Source organism: Sebastes fasciatus, chromosome 11, assembly GCF_043250625.1.
Source record: "Sebastes fasciatus isolate fSebFas1 chromosome 11, fSebFas1.pri, whole genome shotgun sequence".
NCBI lineage: Eukaryota > Metazoa > Chordata > Actinopteri > Perciformes > Sebastidae > Sebastes > Sebastes fasciatus.
In genome coordinates this window covers 34,615,098-34,633,997 of record NC_133805.1, presented here as the reverse complement: position 1 = coordinate 34,633,997, position 18,900 = coordinate 34,615,098, and the positions used below count along the sequence as shown (strand labels likewise).

At 41.1% G+C, this 18,900-nt stretch overlaps 1 protein-coding gene across 1 annotated transcript in view; it reads right to left on the bottom strand.

Moving 5' to 3' along the window:
- Window positions 1-18,900, bottom strand: part of LOC141777775 (cadherin-6-like) — a 124,640-nt gene that overhangs the window by 66,416 nt on the left and 39,324 nt on the right. The window contains exons 3-4 of the mRNA XM_074652330.1: window positions 2,267-2,561; window positions 2,019-2,138 (exon numbers count right to left, since the gene is read on the bottom strand). Of these exons, the coding sequence (XP_074508431.1) occupies window positions 2,019-2,138; window positions 2,267-2,561 (415 nt within the window). The remainder of the gene's footprint in view (window positions 1-2,018; window positions 2,139-2,266; window positions 2,562-18,900) is intronic.

The following is an 18,900-nucleotide window of genomic DNA, read 5'->3' as shown; positions in this document are numbered from 1 at the left end:
TGGTATGTTAAATACATATTTCTTAAGTTAAAAACTCAAACGCATGCTGTCCACCTGAGTGGACATGTGAAAAACTCCTTGAAAAATATAATAGTTCAATTTTGTTTCATGCCTAAAGAGAAATAAAACATCTCCTGACTGAGCTTTTCACAATTTATGCATGAAAGGGTTTTAATTCTGCATCTTAAAAGCTTGTCTTCACAACGTAGGAGGCACAAATGAATAGCTGCAGGTTGCTAATAAAGGCAGGGTAAAACATTACCTTATTTATCATAGGTCAAATGATAAATTGAGTTTAATGCACATTTCACCTTACTGTCAAATTAGCTCTATACTATACTCTACTTGCTATTTTACAAACTGTTTACACCTCTGTGTATATATATATATATATATTTATTACTTTCATCACGTATATTCATACTAAATCCTGTTTACATTCAGCTTATCCATTTGAAATACTGCCCTCCACACATTTAGATTTACATTACTTATTTTATATTTATGTATGTTAATATCTAAGCCTTATATTTGAACTTGCACTATTTTATGTTTTTGTTTCTCATTTTGCTTTTACTTGTGTGATGTATCCCTTTTTTAATGAGCATTGTTAAAGGGTACCCGAGACCCAAGATTTTCATTGCCAACGACCGATTGCTGTCATTTTTGTGCATATGACGAATAAAGAAACTTGAAAGTTGAATTCCAACAGTGTCATGCTCACCCCTCTCTTACTTTCAGGAATACTGTTTTCATGCTCTATAGGTTTCAGGTTTACTTTCCATTTTTTAATCATAGTTGAGCTGCTGTCAATAAAGCTTCCTGCAAGTTTTTCTTATTAATGTGTGCTGAGTTTCAGTGACGGTAACTTAACAACAGTTCTAAAGCTAGCTAGCTAGTTAGCTAGTTAGCTAGCATGCTAAATGAAAAGTGGAAATAATTATTGAATGAAAACAGTATTTGATATATATTTATAAAATAGGGGACATTAGAAACTCGAATGGCACTCGGAGAGAGCAAGCCTCCACCAAGGTGCCTGACTTTAAAAACAGATCACAGATCACAGCTGGCTGTACCGTGAGGTGGTCGTCTTATTAATAACATGGTGTGTTTCCGTGTAACGTGTCGGCGGATGCCTCTCTCATTCAGCAGCCTTGTTATGTCTGTATAACGTTACACTACGTTGTCTCTCATCCCGTCATCTACCGCTTTTTTCTTTCTCACCGCGGACAGCCAGCAGCTCCCACCGCACCTCGATGTCTCGCCACACATCCACACACGTATCTCTCTGCTCTCAGAAGGAAGAAGGCAGGGTCATGCGTCATCAAGGTGTCATCAGTTACACTGCGCATGTGTTGTTCCCTGTAGTTTTAATGCTCAGGCTGATCGGAATTCATAAAATAATTCCTGAATCCGGATCATGATCCGGATCACCTCCAAAATGTAATGGATTGTTCATTGTGCTACACTCCACCTCTCCAAAAAATTTCATTCAAATCCATCGCAAACTTTTGGAGCAATCCTGCTAACAGACAGACAAACAGACAAACCAACGCTGGTGAAAACATAAAGTAATATGAGCCTGTTTCAAATAAAGGCCTGGTTCTCTCTATAGTAAGGGTAAATGGACTTTGAATATACAGGAGATTCATCAAAGTGAGTTTTTTCTTATGGCCAATTAACAAAACACCTGGACGAGACAATGCATTCTCTTGGATGAACTGGTTGGACCTTTAACTAATAACATTGTGCAGTCTTAGCAGCATATTCTATTTGTTCACGGTTTGTAATAAGGCATGCATCCTGTCCTGAAGTGTTTGGACACTTTGTTTTCAGATGAATTAAAAAGTTACAAGTCTTTATACCTCTGAGGTTTATGTCTCTCTGCATCTTTATGAGCTACTGAGTTGTCTTATGGTGGTGGTGCATCTGAATGCCTTTGATTTTCTTACTGGAGGTGATAAGCATTATCTACAATACAGGGAGTGGGATTCAAAAGATGATTCTGCCAGACATACCTGTGTTTGGGTCCACAGAGAAGTACGGGTGTCCCTGGCTGATGCTGTAGACCAGTTTGGCACTGCTCCCGTACATACCATCGTCAGCATCTGTAGCTGTCACCTGGATCACCGATGTACCTGAGAGATGCACATTGACATGGCTATCACTGACGAATATCACAAGATCTGGGTTGTCCCTATGATGCTATGATGGGAAGAACAATCAAAAACCATCCTAACTGTCGTCCAGTCAGAGTCGTCCTTACCGATATCGGACCTCTCCGGCACACTGCCGGTGTAAACTTCTTTGCCGAACTGAGGCTCGTTATCGTTGATGTCGTGTAGTTTGACGGTGAACTCGGTCTCCGGCTCCAGCTTTAGACCCGTCCTTTTGTTGACCACGGTGGCTTTGAGGATATAAAACGCCTTCTCCTCGCGATCCAGGCGGCGAGTGGCGTGCAGGTCGCCATTATTCTCATCAATGACAAAGACGGTGCCGGCCCCCTCGCCGGACAGAACGTACTTGACTATGCCGTTGCCGTAGTCCTGGTCCGACTGGAGCTGCAGAGGGTCACACGCAGAGGAAAGTGTTAAAATTATCATCTGAATAACATGTTACATAATAAAGCTTCAACATAGTTCAACATGTACAGACTTCAGTCCTGATCTGATCTATAAACTCGTTTTTTTTCTTGCACATGTACCTGCCACCACAGTATATTGTTTTGGAAGGGCTTTCAAGTAATGGCAGTGCCTTTTATTATAGATATAAATATATCAGTGTTCCCTTTATTTACACAGCTAAAGATTCAAATACACCTAGTGATGGCTGGAAAAAGATGTTCCTGTTGTTTCTATTGTTCCTGCAACACCAAAATGTTCCTTGTGAATGCTGCGGAGGTGCAATATAATGTTCTTCATGTATTTGGAATGACTGAGCCCATTCATTATCGATTTAGTTTTACTTTATTGTACTTTTCTTGTCCTTTATGTATAAGTAATAGGACCAATTCTGGGAGAGGAGATTTTGGGAATAGTAACAATTTCAATAATATGAGAAAAATGTCATGCTATTTTATAATATTATTGCACCCCCCCCCCTCAAAATCGTATGATTTATAACTTTATTATTGATAGATAGAGACATTCGTCCTCCATAGTATTTATGGACTTCCAACATGCAGGGAGGCTGTCCTCACAATGTTGTCATGTTCATCTTTTCCTGACCGTGACTTTGGTCTGTCCGAAGCATCGCAAAAGTGGCTTGACGTTGTTCTAGCCCCCGCGGTGGAGGCTTGGGTCAACAAAGAGCGTGGTTTGGTTTGCTACTGACAGTTTTAACACATCTACTAACAAGTACTGTGTGTGTGTATCAAAGCCTGATCTATCTCATCTTCCTCTGTGCCATAGAGCTCCACTGTTGTCCATAAACACATCATGAGCCTCACTGTGTCTCTGGTTGACATGTTACTTCACTACCATGAACATACACACTGTAGTTTATTCTGACTCAATCCCACAAACACCGTCCTGCTGCCACTAATGAGTAGGCGGTCCTTCAATGTGGCCCAGGACACATTCTGCTGAAAGAATGCGGCCCAGACCACCTCTGAATGTGGTCTGAGCGATCGGATCTCAATGCGTCTTGATTGCGTTCACACCTGTACTTAGAGCTGTCCACTTGGGATCGGATCACCCAGGACGAATGTTAATACCAGGTGTGAACAAGGACTATATACGGTAATATTACAAATGATCATGCACCTATTACAACTACTGCTACCCTGAGCAGTTCAATAGCATTCTACTTCCTCAGTAGACAGTATAAAGACCGCAGTGTTTTAGCCTCATCAGGGTCACATCAGTTTGTTTAAATATAAACTGTCCAATGTAGTTTCCTTCCAGGTATGGACAGAGCTTACTGATACATGGTACATGGATGGAGGGGAAAAGAGGATGGACAGGCCAGTGGATGATGGTGACAGGTTTATATAAGACAGAACACAAGATAAGAGCAAAGACGGGAAACACAAAAGAAAGACCAAGAGTCAGCTCAAGACTGAGAAACAAAACAAAAAACCTTCTGAAGCAAAAAAACGCGGCTGCAAATGAAGAGAGAGCAGCAGACAGCCAGAGTTTGTGTTGTGCCTGAAGGAGTAAACATCTATCGGATCTGCTGTGAAATCTGCTGCTTTTTACTCCGATACCTGCAGCAATAACCCGGCTGCTTCTCTCTCGCCTCTTGTCTTTGTCTGTATCTCTCGACCTCAAGTGGCTCGCTGTTCACCTTTCATCCCTTCATCCCCGCTTCACGCCTTCAGGCCAGGTGTTGGGGTGAAGCCTTTGATTGTACGTGTGTGTGAGTGTGTGTGTGTGTGTGTGTGTGTGCGAGCTATTATAGCTGCTACTTTTCCAACTACCTGTGGAAGGTGTGAGCTACTGACAAACACTGGCTTAGGGTAGATTCATGTAAAAGTCTAAAATTGAGTCATACAATATTTTCCAGAGGTGTGGACTCAAGTCACATGACTTGGACTCCAGTCAGACTCAAGTCACAAATTTGATGACCTCAGACTCTACTTGAAAAAAAAAAAGAAAAAAGACTTGCAACACCACTTGGACCATCAGTGACTCGTGACTTCACTTGGACTTGAGCCTTTTGAATTGAAAACACCTGACACCTCCCCCAAACACAAATATTAAAAAGAATGTTATTATAAAAAGTGTGTCCACGAAGACGATCAACTGCCCGGTACTGGAGTTAACTCCAACAGCTTTGTACAACTCTTTATTTTTGGTGAATATCATTGGGACTTACACTTGATTATCTATACCCTTAACACTAAAACCATGAAGAACTAAGGTTGCGTTACTGAGTGCCAGTTGGCGCCAGTTTCTCTGTTGATGAAATGGCATTACATTTGGTGAAGAATCTTGTCAGTCTTGATTTGGGAAAAGAAGAAAACAAACATCCGAGGGTGAAGAAGAAGGGTCGTTTACACGAAGGCACCAATGAAAATGTCTAACTAGAGAGACGACGAGATTCTTTAACTTCTGGCTCTATCTATCTGCCGTGGAGAGGAGGTTGTGTTGCTCTGGCTCTATCTATCTGCCGTGGAGAGGAGGTTGTGTTGCTCTGGCTCTACCTATCTGGCATGAAGAGGAGGTCATGTTGCTCTGGCTCTACCTATCTGGCATGGATAGGAGGTCATGTTGCTCGGGCACTATCTGTTTGGCGTGGAGAGGAGGTTGTGTTGCTCTGGCTCTACAGGTTTGGCGTGGAGAGGAGGTCGTGTTGCTCTGGCTCTATCTGTTTGGATCCACCTTCTCACATATGTTCACATTATATGTATTATTTTTTGTCATGTGGATTGTCTATGTTATATTTTCATTATGTTGTTACTCTGTACACACGACATCTATTGCACGTCTGTCCATCCTGGAAGGAGGATCCGTCCTCTGTTGCTCTTCCTGAGGTTTCTGACATTTTTTTCCCTGTTAAAAGGTTTTTTTTGGTTAAGTTTTTCCTTATCCGATGAGAGGGTTGCACTGTAAAGGACAGAGGGTGTTGTATCCTGTACAGATTGTAAAACCCCCCGAGGCAAATTTGTGATTAGTGATTTTGGGCTATACAAATAAAATTGACTTGACTTTACTTCTGTCGGTAAGGGCCAAAATCATCAGACAAATTTAAGGAATGGCAAGAGACTCGGTTGATTATGACCAAATTACGAACCGACTACATGACCGTGGTGTAATCCACGTCATGTCCTGCCTCCTGCATGCTCTAGACAGGTGCCACCCCTCGCCCAAAAGCAAGTATTTCCAGTAGGTGAGAATGTGTCTTACACAGACAATCTCCTGTTGTGTGTTACATGTGTGAAAGGCAAACTGATTCCCTGGACATTGTCCGGATTTCATGAGAAAAAGGCTTAAATTTAATTTTGATTAAATTCCACACAACTATACATACTGTATGTTTCAGGGTCCTATTGTTGTGAATCAATGAACAGGTGCAGGCAGCCTGGTCGTGACCAAGAGATTCTCTAGAATTTCGAGACCCAGACATGTGAGTGTGATGCAGTTAACTGTGAGACTGTTGCACGGGGCGTTGCCATGTACTCAGCGTTCCTGCTGCCGTGGACTATTTGCTGCTGTTGTTTGGTATGTGTAATTTCATAGGCAGAGTGGAAAACTTGAGGACAATGCAGCAAAAATATAAAAGCAGAGCTACAAAAAGATAGAAACAAAAACAAAAGCCACACACGCATGATCAAACATGTCATTGTGCTTGTTGTTATTAACCAGCAGTCTGAATAACAGAAACTGGAGCTCTGAGATCAGCCAGCCTGCTCGCTGACTCACCTCAGTTACTAACCAGCAGCTGTGCCTCCAACAGTGCCTCAGCTCTGACAACAGCCACTACTTGCTCGGGTAGGCTAATTATCATTTCAGATAATCTGATCATGATTATCATTTACAGAAATGACTGGATGGCTGAATACTGGCTGTAAAGTATTGTTGTTGTTAAGTTAGCATGCAAGTGATATGAATGAATGAATGTCACTAATATAACAGGCGGCTGTGGCTCAGAGGTAGAGCGGGTCGGCTACTAATCGGAAGATTGACGGTTTGATCCCCGGCTCCTCCGGTCCACATGTCGAAGTGTCCTTGTTTTGTAATTTACGTTAGCGACATTTGTGACGTGTTTTCTGTACTCATGTTATGTTGTTCCTTTACAAATTCTACTTAGTTTACATACTTATTTTAAGGCCAACCGTGACGTTATTCCTAAATCTAACTAAGTGGTTTTGTTGCCCCCTGCTGGTACTGGGGTGGCTGTGGCTCAGAGGGTAGAGCAGGTCGTCCACCAATCGGAAGGCCGGTGGTTCGATCCATTAGCCATCGGTGTGTGAATGAGTATTTAGATCAGATCCTGATGGGCAGGTTGGCACTTTACATTGCAGCCTCTACCATCAGTGTATGAATGTGTGTGTGAATGGGTGAATGCCGACATGTAGTGTAAAGCACTTTGAGTGGTCGGAAGACTAGAAAAGCGCTCTATAAATGCAAGTCCATTTACCATTTGCTGCACCTTCATACACGCGTGTAATATTCACTCCTCGGCAAGGCAAAACATGACACTGACATGCTATCCTCTGGTGGACAGGTGGGTCTAATACATACTTTGACGTGACACCGGGTTGGATGATCACGATAGATTTAAGATTGGGCACTACTAAAGTCAGTAGGATTCATCCTCTGGGAACCATGGATATCTGTACCAAATTTGAAAAATAACTCATGCTATTGATTGCTATGCTATTTCAAGTGTTACATAAACTGATTTTACTCAATAGCCAATCAAAGACCGAAGACTAATCCCACACTTCCATTGAACAGCAACTTTTAAAATGCACACCACCACCACTTCAGGTCTATATTAGCCATTGCTAAGTGCCAACAGAAATTTTGCTCTACCCTCAGTAGGGGATTTGAGGAGTGATGCCATCCCCCTTGTTAGAAAAATGACCAAAATCCATCCCCCCCCCCTTCCTCCTTCTCCATCCCCTAGTAGCAGAGAGAGAGCAGGGGCAGAATATGTTAGACTAGTCTGCCTGACTCATTGATCCATTATCTGACTGAGGTTTGTGCAAGTTAGTAGCCTCCGCCGGGCGCAGCTCTCTGTGCCGTGTATTGATAAATCCATGTTGCTGTCTGTGTTGCAGAAGTAGTGACTTTTTCTCTGAGTCTTGCCCTTGTTAAAAATTAACAAATCGCCTGGTGTCTACCCGAGTGCTGAGAACAAAAGCTCAGACCAAACAGGTACTGTCAATAAGACAGTTTTTGGAGCTGTTGAAATGATTTTAGACGTCCTGTCTGCTTCTGGGGTTAAAGCTAGCTACACAGAGATACAAATAACAAGGATTTTCTGTGGATTTGATAACAAACAATCACGTTGGTGTGCTTCCTTAACGTGTTCAATCAGAATAGAGCTGATAATCACAATAAGGGCTTCACCTCTGCTGGAATATAAGAGGACCTTGTTTGTTCTACCAAAGCTCAGTAACAGCCGTCGTTTCTGCAGCAGGGACTGCAGATCATCCAGCAGTAGCTGTACGTTGTATATGTGGAATCACTTTGACCTGACATGGTGAGGACTCTGAAGTTTGTTATGTGGGACTTTGTTAAAAAGAGAAAGCCACAGCATGAGCCTTCAAAACTCACTTCCCTGCCCATACCAATGAGCCTTGATGGGAAACAAAACTGCTGACTCACAGCCTCTTCTTAAAAAAAAAAAAATCCAAATCTGCAGACTTGGCCTGTTGAAGTTTTGCTGGGTTGTCAATGAGAGGATTTTCCTTTCAACTTAATATATCTGTTCCCACAGAAGTCCTGTTCCTCTGAACCAAAAAAAAAAAGAAGCCAAGTCCAAGGTCTGCTTAAGCTACTGATGTAATTACAATGCAGAAACCCTCTGAAATGGAACTAAACTCAGCTGTGCGAAGGAGGACTGCCTGCTCCACATATCTCATAAGTGATCTGACCAACCAGACTGATCTTCTTCACCTTTCTGGGCATTGGTTTTTACTGCACTACAATTCAGTTCCATTCAAAAATGTATTACCATTTCAATGAAACGTTGATCGGAATTTGTCTTGGTGTGTGCTCGGGGCAGACAAAAAACAATTAAACACATACACATCAACAATATAATACAAATACACATCAGCATAGGCAACGAAAACACAGCAACTCTTATTCTAAGCTGATTATACACTAAAGAAAACATACTTATTAATATTATATTCCAATTTCTGACAATACTTTCCCCCAAAATGCTACACACTGCTCATTTAATACTACGAAACCTTTTTCCTGAAGGAAGGGGGACATAATGTGCATTGGCTGGATGAGAGGGGTCAGACCAAGCCCCCAGGAAGAGCGCCGGTCGTTGATCCCAACTTTCGTAGTAGCCAGACTTACATTGGGAAAGAGACGTCTGTAACTCAGCGGATAATTGTTTTTGAGATGAACAAACTTCCCAGTACGATCACTCTAATAGCCCTTATTTAAAAAAAAAAAGTTTTTAAAGTTGTAAAATGAACTAATAGCCGAATCCAGAGTTATTTCCCTTCCTCAGGTCATGTGAATGAGACCCAGACCGAAGCTGGAGCGCAAGCAGTGATGACGGCGTGACGTTGGGACCCTGTGACCGAGTCATGTGACCAAGCGAACGCTACTGCGCAACTTCCATGTTCCCGAGATCAGGGTACTTTTCCAGACGGAAGTCGAGCCTTCATCCGCCACTGAGCAACTTTCATACGAATGAACGAGGCCCCGCCTCCAACGCTGTATCCAGTTCTGGTTATACATCCATGGTCTTAATGGCCTTTCTTTCAAACGGATGCCTAAAGTTTGTAATGCAGGTTTTCTGTTGTAAAATGGTAGTCTCCAAGCCCGAGATGAGCTCGGTCCCTGATTTGTAAAATTGGTGTAGTTCCCCTTTAAATGAAGAAGAGTGGTTGACAAATGAATGATGGAAATTAGAGCAGATTTTAGCAACAGTGGCTAAAAAGCCTTGTGAATGGAGTATAATTGCGCGCACGAAACAAATACTGGGCTGCACTGATCTGAAATAAAGTGATTCCTCTAGTGGAGAATAATGATTTTAATAAAATGTACTCTGCTCAGGCTGGACATGCTGTTGTGGTGGATGATGGATGATTCTGAGAGAACAACTCAACCACTCTAAACTGAATTTTGTACAACTCTGATGAGACTGAGGGGATAATTAGACTCTTCCACACTTGCACCACATTTCAAAGCAAAAAGCTATTTTTTTTCCTCGGGGTCTTCCTGGCTCACTGCTGATAACCCCCACCACTCACACACATATACACACACACACACACACACACACACACAAAATACAGCGTTGCAAATGAGCAGTGGAGGGATGGGTCACACTCCATCTGCCTGTGTCACTGAGTCAAACATCTAGACGATGTTTTGTGTCCTCAGAAACCATGTTACCACCAATGTTATTTCACATAATCCCCTATTTCCAATAGTCCATAGTTTCCCCTGCCACCTTTGAGAGGGATTATTTAGGAGAATTCAGATGTTATTTATTTTTTTTGACTTAGCTGGTGCTAGCGTTCACATTATTCATAACCTTATTGATTAGCTTCCTTTGGTAACCTACGTCACTGAAAGCAGAAAGAGCACAAGTGGAAAAGACCGCAGATGGAGTCGACCTTTAAAGGGTCAATTCGTCCACGTGAGGAAAAACGTTTTCTCATTGCTTCTCATTTATAAATCTTTTAAGACATATACCTCTGAAACTTCTGCTGCAAAAGAGGTGAGGGAATTTGAATTTGTCCTGCTCAAAGCATCACAAATGTACATTTGAAAAACTCAGTATGTTTCAGTTTGTCCTGGTTTCCTGGTGATCATATTCAGGATGTTGTGTTTACATTATTATCTCTGTACACATGACTGTAGTAGTATTCTCTGATTGTCTGCAGTGGTGCAGGTGCGTCGTCATCTCCAAATCATTTCAAATCAATGTCCGTGTCACTGTTTGTGTACCAACTGAGTCCCCTCAGCAGCTAAGGATGAACTCAGCTTGCTTCCTGGCTGCGTGGACTCGGCTGTATTTACCGGTCTGCTGGGTTTAGCTTCTCCGTCTAATCACCAGTAATGGAAGACAAGTGTGCCAATAAAAGTTTTTTGGGGGCATTTTTGCATTTACTTGATAGTAGTCGAGGGAGAGTTGACAGAAAAGGGGGCCGCCAGCTTCTTTTAGAGAACTCCAGGTAGAATTCTATTTTCTCAAAGCCAGGAATAAAATACTTCGGATACATACAGAAATTGAAAGTACATCTATGATAAGCAACAAAGTTCATTATTGACTTTTGTCATTCTTGACGACACCATACCAACTCAAGGTCCTCTTTCTAGCTTATATATACATACAAGAATCTGGCGATACGATACGTATCATGATACAGGGGTTTCAATTCAATATATTGAGATGTATTGCAGTACTGTAAGTATGGCGATATATTGCGATTTTTTTAATCACATTTTTGGAAAACTGTCAGTATAAAGAACACACCACCATTATGCATAAAATCTCAGTAAAAAAAAGTTTACTTTTTTTATGCAATCAGAACAGTGGGATCTGCATCTGCATTTATCACAGTCCCTGTAACATCCAACATCACTACTGCGAGAGGGCACATACACTGAGAGGGTGCATCTCTCTGCCAATGAAATAAAGTATTGACTGAGTTCCTCTTTGCATGTAAACTATTAATAAAAAACAATAGTGTTTTGGAGAATCGATACCGTATCACAAAAAATAATATCGCGATATTCGATTTTTTTGAACAATGTGTAAAGAAGATGCACATCAGAGGGGATTTCGAAGTAGATGGCCAACTGGAAAATAAGTAGATATACGCAGGTGCGTATGACCGCGTAAAAACCTGCAACCATCACAGGCAAAGAACCTTTTGAGCTAAACGTTACCTAATACTAGCTTGCCATATCCTCAGACCTCCACCATAGATTACGAATGAATCTTGAAACACCAATGCTCAAAGTAACCCAAATCTATAGCTAATGTAGGCCTACAGCCACATGTTGCAAAATGACTTCATTACTCTAGCTCGTGTGACGGCCCTCTCTGTGTTTGGATCCTCTGCTGTGTCTGTGCCTTCCCCCCCTCCAGGGCTGCAGACCTGACTGGAGTGTAATCTGTGGCATGAGACACACCTGGGCCTGGTGTGCTCCGTGCAGCAGTCTGTGGTTGGCAGATCTCCTCTCACACCATACCGCTGTGTCTTGCTTTTTGGTTCTTTTTCCCTGTTTTTACAGCACAACACCCATTCAGCACATTTTCACACATCCACTCCCTACACTACTGACTGGGCAGATTCCTCCCATGCATTCTTTTGACTCATACTTTTCGGTTAATAAATCCCTTTATGTGTTCAGTTTACCCATGCGTCTCGACCATTAAATATGCAGATTGTACAACGAATTGGCAACCACTTGTTGTGAAGGGAATGTAATGGAACAGGGGAAGGAGAATGTGACATCTAGTGGCTGAATGTTATAAATGTTATCAATAGCAGTTTATAGTATTTTGTCAAACATTGATGACATTTTAATGAAGCAAATATGGTCAGACAACAATTATTAGACACAACATACCAGCTATTCTAATCACCATTCACCATTCTACAAAACCACGACTCACACTTCCAATGTAACAGTTTACATCCAGGACATTGTAGTTATCTGTCAGTCCATCCATTTCCTGTACAATACATCATATACCTTGACATTATATACATATGGTTTTACTGGTAGTACTTTACTGTATTTCCTTTGGGTGTATTAGTTATATTATTCATAAAATAGGTTATACGGGTCTGATAATTTAACACATCACATGACCACACAGATCAATTCATTCAGCACATCACGCCAAGCCTATTTCATTGATAACAATATTATATATGTGTGTATATATATATATATATATATATATATATATATATAAAATCATAATGCTATCAGTCAAATTCATCTCTAACTTTGTTTATTGTGCGTTTTGTCTGTTTTTTTTGGCAAATTAATTACACTCCGAGTGTAGGGAGGTGGAGAAACAGTAAATATAACATCTGTAAACATGACTGCAAATATCTAATTATTTTAGAGGCGCTGGATTATTTACATGATATTATCATATGTGTATTATTAACATGATATCAATATTTCATTTTTAAATATCACAGTTATCAATACCGGTATATCAGGACGCCCCTAAATGGAAAATAACATCACTATTGACTATCGCTTCTGTATGAAATATAGGCCCAATCCCAAAGTCCACACTCACAGACTCAGAGACTTTGAGACATGTTCCCACAAAGTTCGTGAGGGTTCAGGGGTGTCCCAGTGTCCAATCCGCTCGTCCTTGAGGGCTCTCTCGCAGACATTTGAGCCCTTTATGAACACTTTCCGTAAGTCCACATTTCTGCAGACTTTGCCTGAGGGAGTTACCCACAATTCATAGCGTTGTGACGTTAAACAAAAAGGACATGGGTGTTCAGCCAGCCATATTTAAATTTACACAGAAACTTTAACATTAAGGATTTTATATGGAACATAAAAACACATGAAATCAGAGGAATGCAGCATTAGAATATATTACACATCTGGTTTATTCATTAGACTATATTACACATCTGGTTTATTCATTAGACTATATTACACATCTGGTTTATTCATTAGACAATAATACACATCTGGTTTATTAATTAGACTATAATACATATCTGGTTTATTCATTAGACTATATTACACATCTGGTTTATTCATTAGACTATATTACACACCTGGTTTATTCATTAGACTATATTACACACCTGGTTTATTCATTAGAACATATTACACACCTGGTTTATTCAGTAAACTGTATTACACACCTGGTTTATTCATTAGACTATATTACACACCTGGTTTATTCATTAGACTATATTACACATCTGGTTTATTCATTAAACTATATTACACACCTGGTTTATTCATTAGACTTTATTACACATCTGGTTTATTCATTAGACTATATTACACACCTGGTTTATTCATTAAACTATATTACACACCTGGTTTATTCATTAGACTTTATTACACATCTGGTTTATTCATTAGACTATATTACACATCTGGTGTATTCATTAGACTATATTACACATCCGTAACTTTATTACACACCTGGTTCATTCATTAGACTATATTACACATCTGGTTTATTCATTAAACTATATTACACACCTGGTTTATTCATTAGACTTTATTACACACCTGGTTTATTCATTAGACTATATTACACATCTGGTTTATTCATTAGACTATATTACACATCTGGTTTATTCATTAGACTATGTTACACACCTGGTTTATCGATTAGACTACATTACACACCTGGTTTATTCATTAGACTATATTACACACCTGGTTTATTCATTAGACTATATTACACATCTGGTTTATTCATTAGACTATATTACACACCTGGTTTATTCATTTGACTATATTACACATCTGCTTTATTCATTAGACTACTTCTTTTCATTTTGCTTCATGAAGTTTGACAAAAACAAGTAAATACATTTTTTGACAGTTACCTCTAGTCTTGTAAGTCAAGAGCCTGGAAGACGTTCAAATAGGCAGTACAAAAACGTAAAATAAAAACCCACAATTGGCGTCGTCAAGGTAACGTGATATGTCATCGCAAAGTGCTGTTCCATTCATATTTATACCTTTTCAAGCCCTTGCAGCCTCTCACACTCAACCATTTACTAGGTGATGTCAGTCAAGTCCCTGAGGGTTCAGGACTGAAGGCCTTCGGGGGGACATTGGGATTGGGCCATTCTGCTTTAAGCGAGTGTCTAATAGTGAGGAAATTGTCCTAAATGTCGCTGTTTCTACTCAGCTGTGAATGGAAACTCAGCTTATGTCTTTACTTCCTTAAGTCGACCTGCAACGTTTCACCTTTTCACTCAATACTTCTCAGCACACTCTCTTTCTGCTGCCCCTCACTTCTTTGTCTTCTTATAGCTGGTTTTGTTCTCTTGTTTCTTTCCCATTGTGCTTTTGTTCTACCTGTCCTCCTCTTCTCAACTTGTCTTTTAACAACACATTCTCTGTGTATATTCCTGCACAAACCTACATTTCCTCTGTTTCTTCCTTTCTTCCCTCATTTCCTTTGCTCCCCTCCCTTTCCTCCCTCCCCCTCACACTCTCTGCCCTTCTTTCCCTTCCTCCCTCTCTCTCCTTTTGATCCTCGCTGCCTTTTCTCTCCAGCAGTGTTCAGTCTGATTTGATCTGTCAGTCTGCAGGGCTGCAACACCTCCGTGCTTTCACCTAACACGAGTTGACGAAGCCTGCGGACATTTCACCACAGCACATTTCCAGAGCAGAGCATGCTCATCCTTATGTGTCCCGGATCGCTGTCTCTGCTACCATATCTCATCCATACTATCACCCTCATGCTGACAATGGTACCACATTGATTTTGCACCACCGAATTACTTTTTCTGCTCATTGCTGTTTCTAACTTTTATTCTAACAGTGGTCCTTACTGTGGTGGTAAGATTCAGGGTTACACACACTTGGACTTTATGTTGTAATTGGACCAAAATCAATGTACTGTATTTATATTTAGGTTGTGGGTTAAAATACAGACTAATACAGTATAGTTTTGTGTTCTTTACCTCTATTATCACCATAGCTGGCATTTAGCACAAGGGGGGCATCCTTTGCCACAAACATGGGGAATGGACACAGCAACAATATCCATAAACAGACAAAAATCCTTTATTAGAAGCCTAAAAAAGTATGTCTTGTGTTCGTCACCTGGGCCATAGAATATGGTCCACCATACTCACCAATTAAACTGCTAAGATCTGGGAACTAAAGTCTGGCAGGTCAAGAAACGAGATGATTTACACCAATTTATCCAGATTATCTAAACCATTTTATTCGGAGCGCAAACTGTAAAGCCCCTTTCACACAGGCACTGCAAACCTGAACTTATGTAGACATTACCCGGAGGAGCTGTATGTGAGAATGCACATGTCTGAATCATTCAGACCGGACGTTAAACAGACGTTACCCTGCCAGCTCTCTAGTACAAAGTACTAGTGTGAAACCAAACAAACATCCAAGGGTGAAGAAGACGGGTCATTTACACAAAGAGGCCTTCGAAAATGTCTAATGCCCCCGGCCACGTCAGCAGCGCGTAGCGGCTGCGTGTCAGCTGTGTCTCTTCTAGCGATTCGAGATTTTGACTATTTTTACCGTGAGTAGCGCGGTTCACAGCAACAACAGACAGTGAAAATGATCGTTTCACAGTATATTGACATCATACCAGCAGCATTTCTACAGTTTCAATATCTAGATATCTGTAGAATATTTCACGGACATGAAAAAAAATAAAGATTTATTTTTAAATCAACACTTCCTGCTTTCATTTCAAAATAAAAAAAAATTCTGTGGACAGACTGTGGATTATTATTATTATTATTATTATTATTTACAAATAAGCACAGGCTTCTTAACCTTTTTCTGTCTAAAATAAATATAAATTACATTTATTACCTCCGCCAAGGCCGAAGGCCTAGGAAGGAGGTTATGTTTTCACCGGCGTTGGTTTGTTTGTTTGTCTGTTAGCAGGACTACGCCAAAAGTCTGTGATGGATTTGAATGAAATTTCTTGGAGGGGTGGGGTGTGGCATAATGAACAATCCATTAGATTTTGGTGGCGATCCACATCATGATCCGGATTCAGGAATTTTTTTAAGGATTCTGATCAGCCACAACATTAAGACCTCTAGGTATAACACATGTGCAGTGTAACTGATAACGCGTTGATGACGCATGACCACGCCTCTTTCCTTCAGAGAGAGACGGAGAGAGAGCCGAGGGGGGGGACAACAACTGTAGATTCTGCATTTTTTGACATTAAACTCTGTGAAATTACATTGAGTTCAACCAAAGCACACTTGGTGATTGCAGGAAAGAGTAACGACGGTTTAGGTGAGTTTTATTTTGTTTCTGTCCACTTAGAATGAAGTGTTTTACGATGCTCCGCTACGTACAGCTGATCTCAACATAAACAAAAATACACGTGGATGATGGCGCAAGCTGACCGGAGAGGGGGGGGGGGGGGCAATTGTACTCCGGCACCTTGGCGGAGGTCTGCGCTCTCCGAGTGCCATTCTAGTATTGAAAGGAAAAGGCCATTATGAGAGGCAAACTCAACGAAGAAAGAAAGGGCTGGCAGCAGAAGAAACGCCGCCAGTGTGGACACCTCACGCATGGGAACCGCAGTAGTTCAGCGAGGCATCTACGAACCGACTACGTGGCCGCGTTGTGATCCGCGTCATGTCCTGCCTCCTGCACGCTCTACCCACTCAAACTGAGGCCCAGGGTTGTTTGTTATTTGTTGTTTACTGTTCTTACATGGAAAAGGATGATGTCAAGCTGAGTGAAGGTAACGCTTGCTGTGCAACTGAATATTAATAAATTGCATCAGGGCTGGATAAACATTCTGTTTTAGACGATTCTTAAATGTCTGCACTCCATGGTATCAGGGGTAAAAAAAAATATCCCTGTCCCTGCTAATCTGTCTCTAAACCATATTGTTGTCACCAACACATATCTGAAGCACCCAGCCGACCCCCTGCAGTGAAGGCAACACCCCAGCAGGGAGGAGAGTCTGCTGACTCCGTCTCATTTCTCCCTGTGTTTACCTCAATCGTGGCAAACTCCTGTTTGTTTCAAAGCTTACTTTGTTTTGTGCTGCTGTCAGACAGCAGGCTTCATACGGAGCAGCACAATAGCTGCCGGCATCTGGCTACTGATCAAACAGCACAGCTCCAACTATCCTCACGCTGCACTGTGTGCTAACTTCGCTAATAGAATCTCCTCTAGATATTAAACAGAGCAGCCAGTTACATGGAAAATCCCTACATAACCCCACTATCTGTACACGAGGTAAGTGAACATTATACACCTTGTTATTACTATGAGTGCAATAATACATTACGTTTCACATACAGCTTCACTAGTGGGTAGAAATGGAGCAATTATGTTAGTTATTTTTATAAAGCGGTCCCTTTATCCTGGCAGTAGTGCATGAGACAGGTAATCTGAAGAAAATGATGTATCCTCCGGTGCTCCTAACGGCATCTGCAAGATTTCACAGACCGGAGGAAAACAAGCAGTCAGAGCTGATCTGGGATCTGCTGTCCAGCTGCCGTCTATGAGAGCCGGCTGTCAATCACTCACGAACTCCGACCAAACGGTCAAACTAGGCAGCGCTGATCAAATATGAATCAATATTCTGTTACTGTGATGCCTATTTCTCTCCTCAAATGTTTTCAGAAACATCTTGTAGTGTACTGTTTAGCTGTAAAATGAGAAAGTTTGTGACCCGGCAGCCATGTTGAGATCAGTTGAGAAAATACCAAGCACCGCCCACCAGCCGGAGCACAGCCAATAGGAACGCTCTCTCTCTCTCTAAACTGACCTGTGATTGGTCAAAGTCTCCAGTCATGGGCTAGATTTTTTAAAGCACTTATAACACATTACAGCATTTATAATCTGCCAAGCAAAAGATGGCACTGAAAAGAAATAGTCGAGACGTTCCATTTTGCAGAAGAAGCAGTGGCTTTGATCAGTTACGGTTATGAATAAAGCTTAATTGTTATGGTTCTCTTTTCATTTTGTTCAGAGCTTCAGAATGGCTACTGAATGGAACTTGAGATGAGGTTGTTTTGTCAACCACAGTATGTGTAGTTTGGTGTTTTTCTAAATGTCCTGTCCCATCAAGTTGGCCTTGTAAAAACCTGTTTAAACTTGTTTCAAAGTTTGGGCATAATGTAGCTCCATTGTCACATTTTCTGCTTCTGTTTCCACTGTTCTCTGCTTGCTTTGGAGATCCTGGAACTATATGTGGACACTGCTCAGGAGGTGGTACAAGTATGGCAGATCTAGAATCAAGAACAACAGTAACCACCATTTTACTGCTGCGCCTGTATCAACCAGGAGCACTAATGCTTTAAAAAAAGATTGGAAGCTGGACAAAGATGTCCAGGTCCTCAATAGTATTTGGGTACATGAGGCCATTCATAAAGAGCTGGAGCTGGTAGTTTTAGAAACAAAGATTTAAAGATTAAACAAAATTATAGAAAAATGAATGATCACGATGTGTTCAGTGGAGAAAACTAAAAAACGACTGGGTGGTATGACATGCTGAATGCTGTCTTAGATCAACCGACTGCCTCGTGCCTTTCCTTTCCTTTGGCGTATA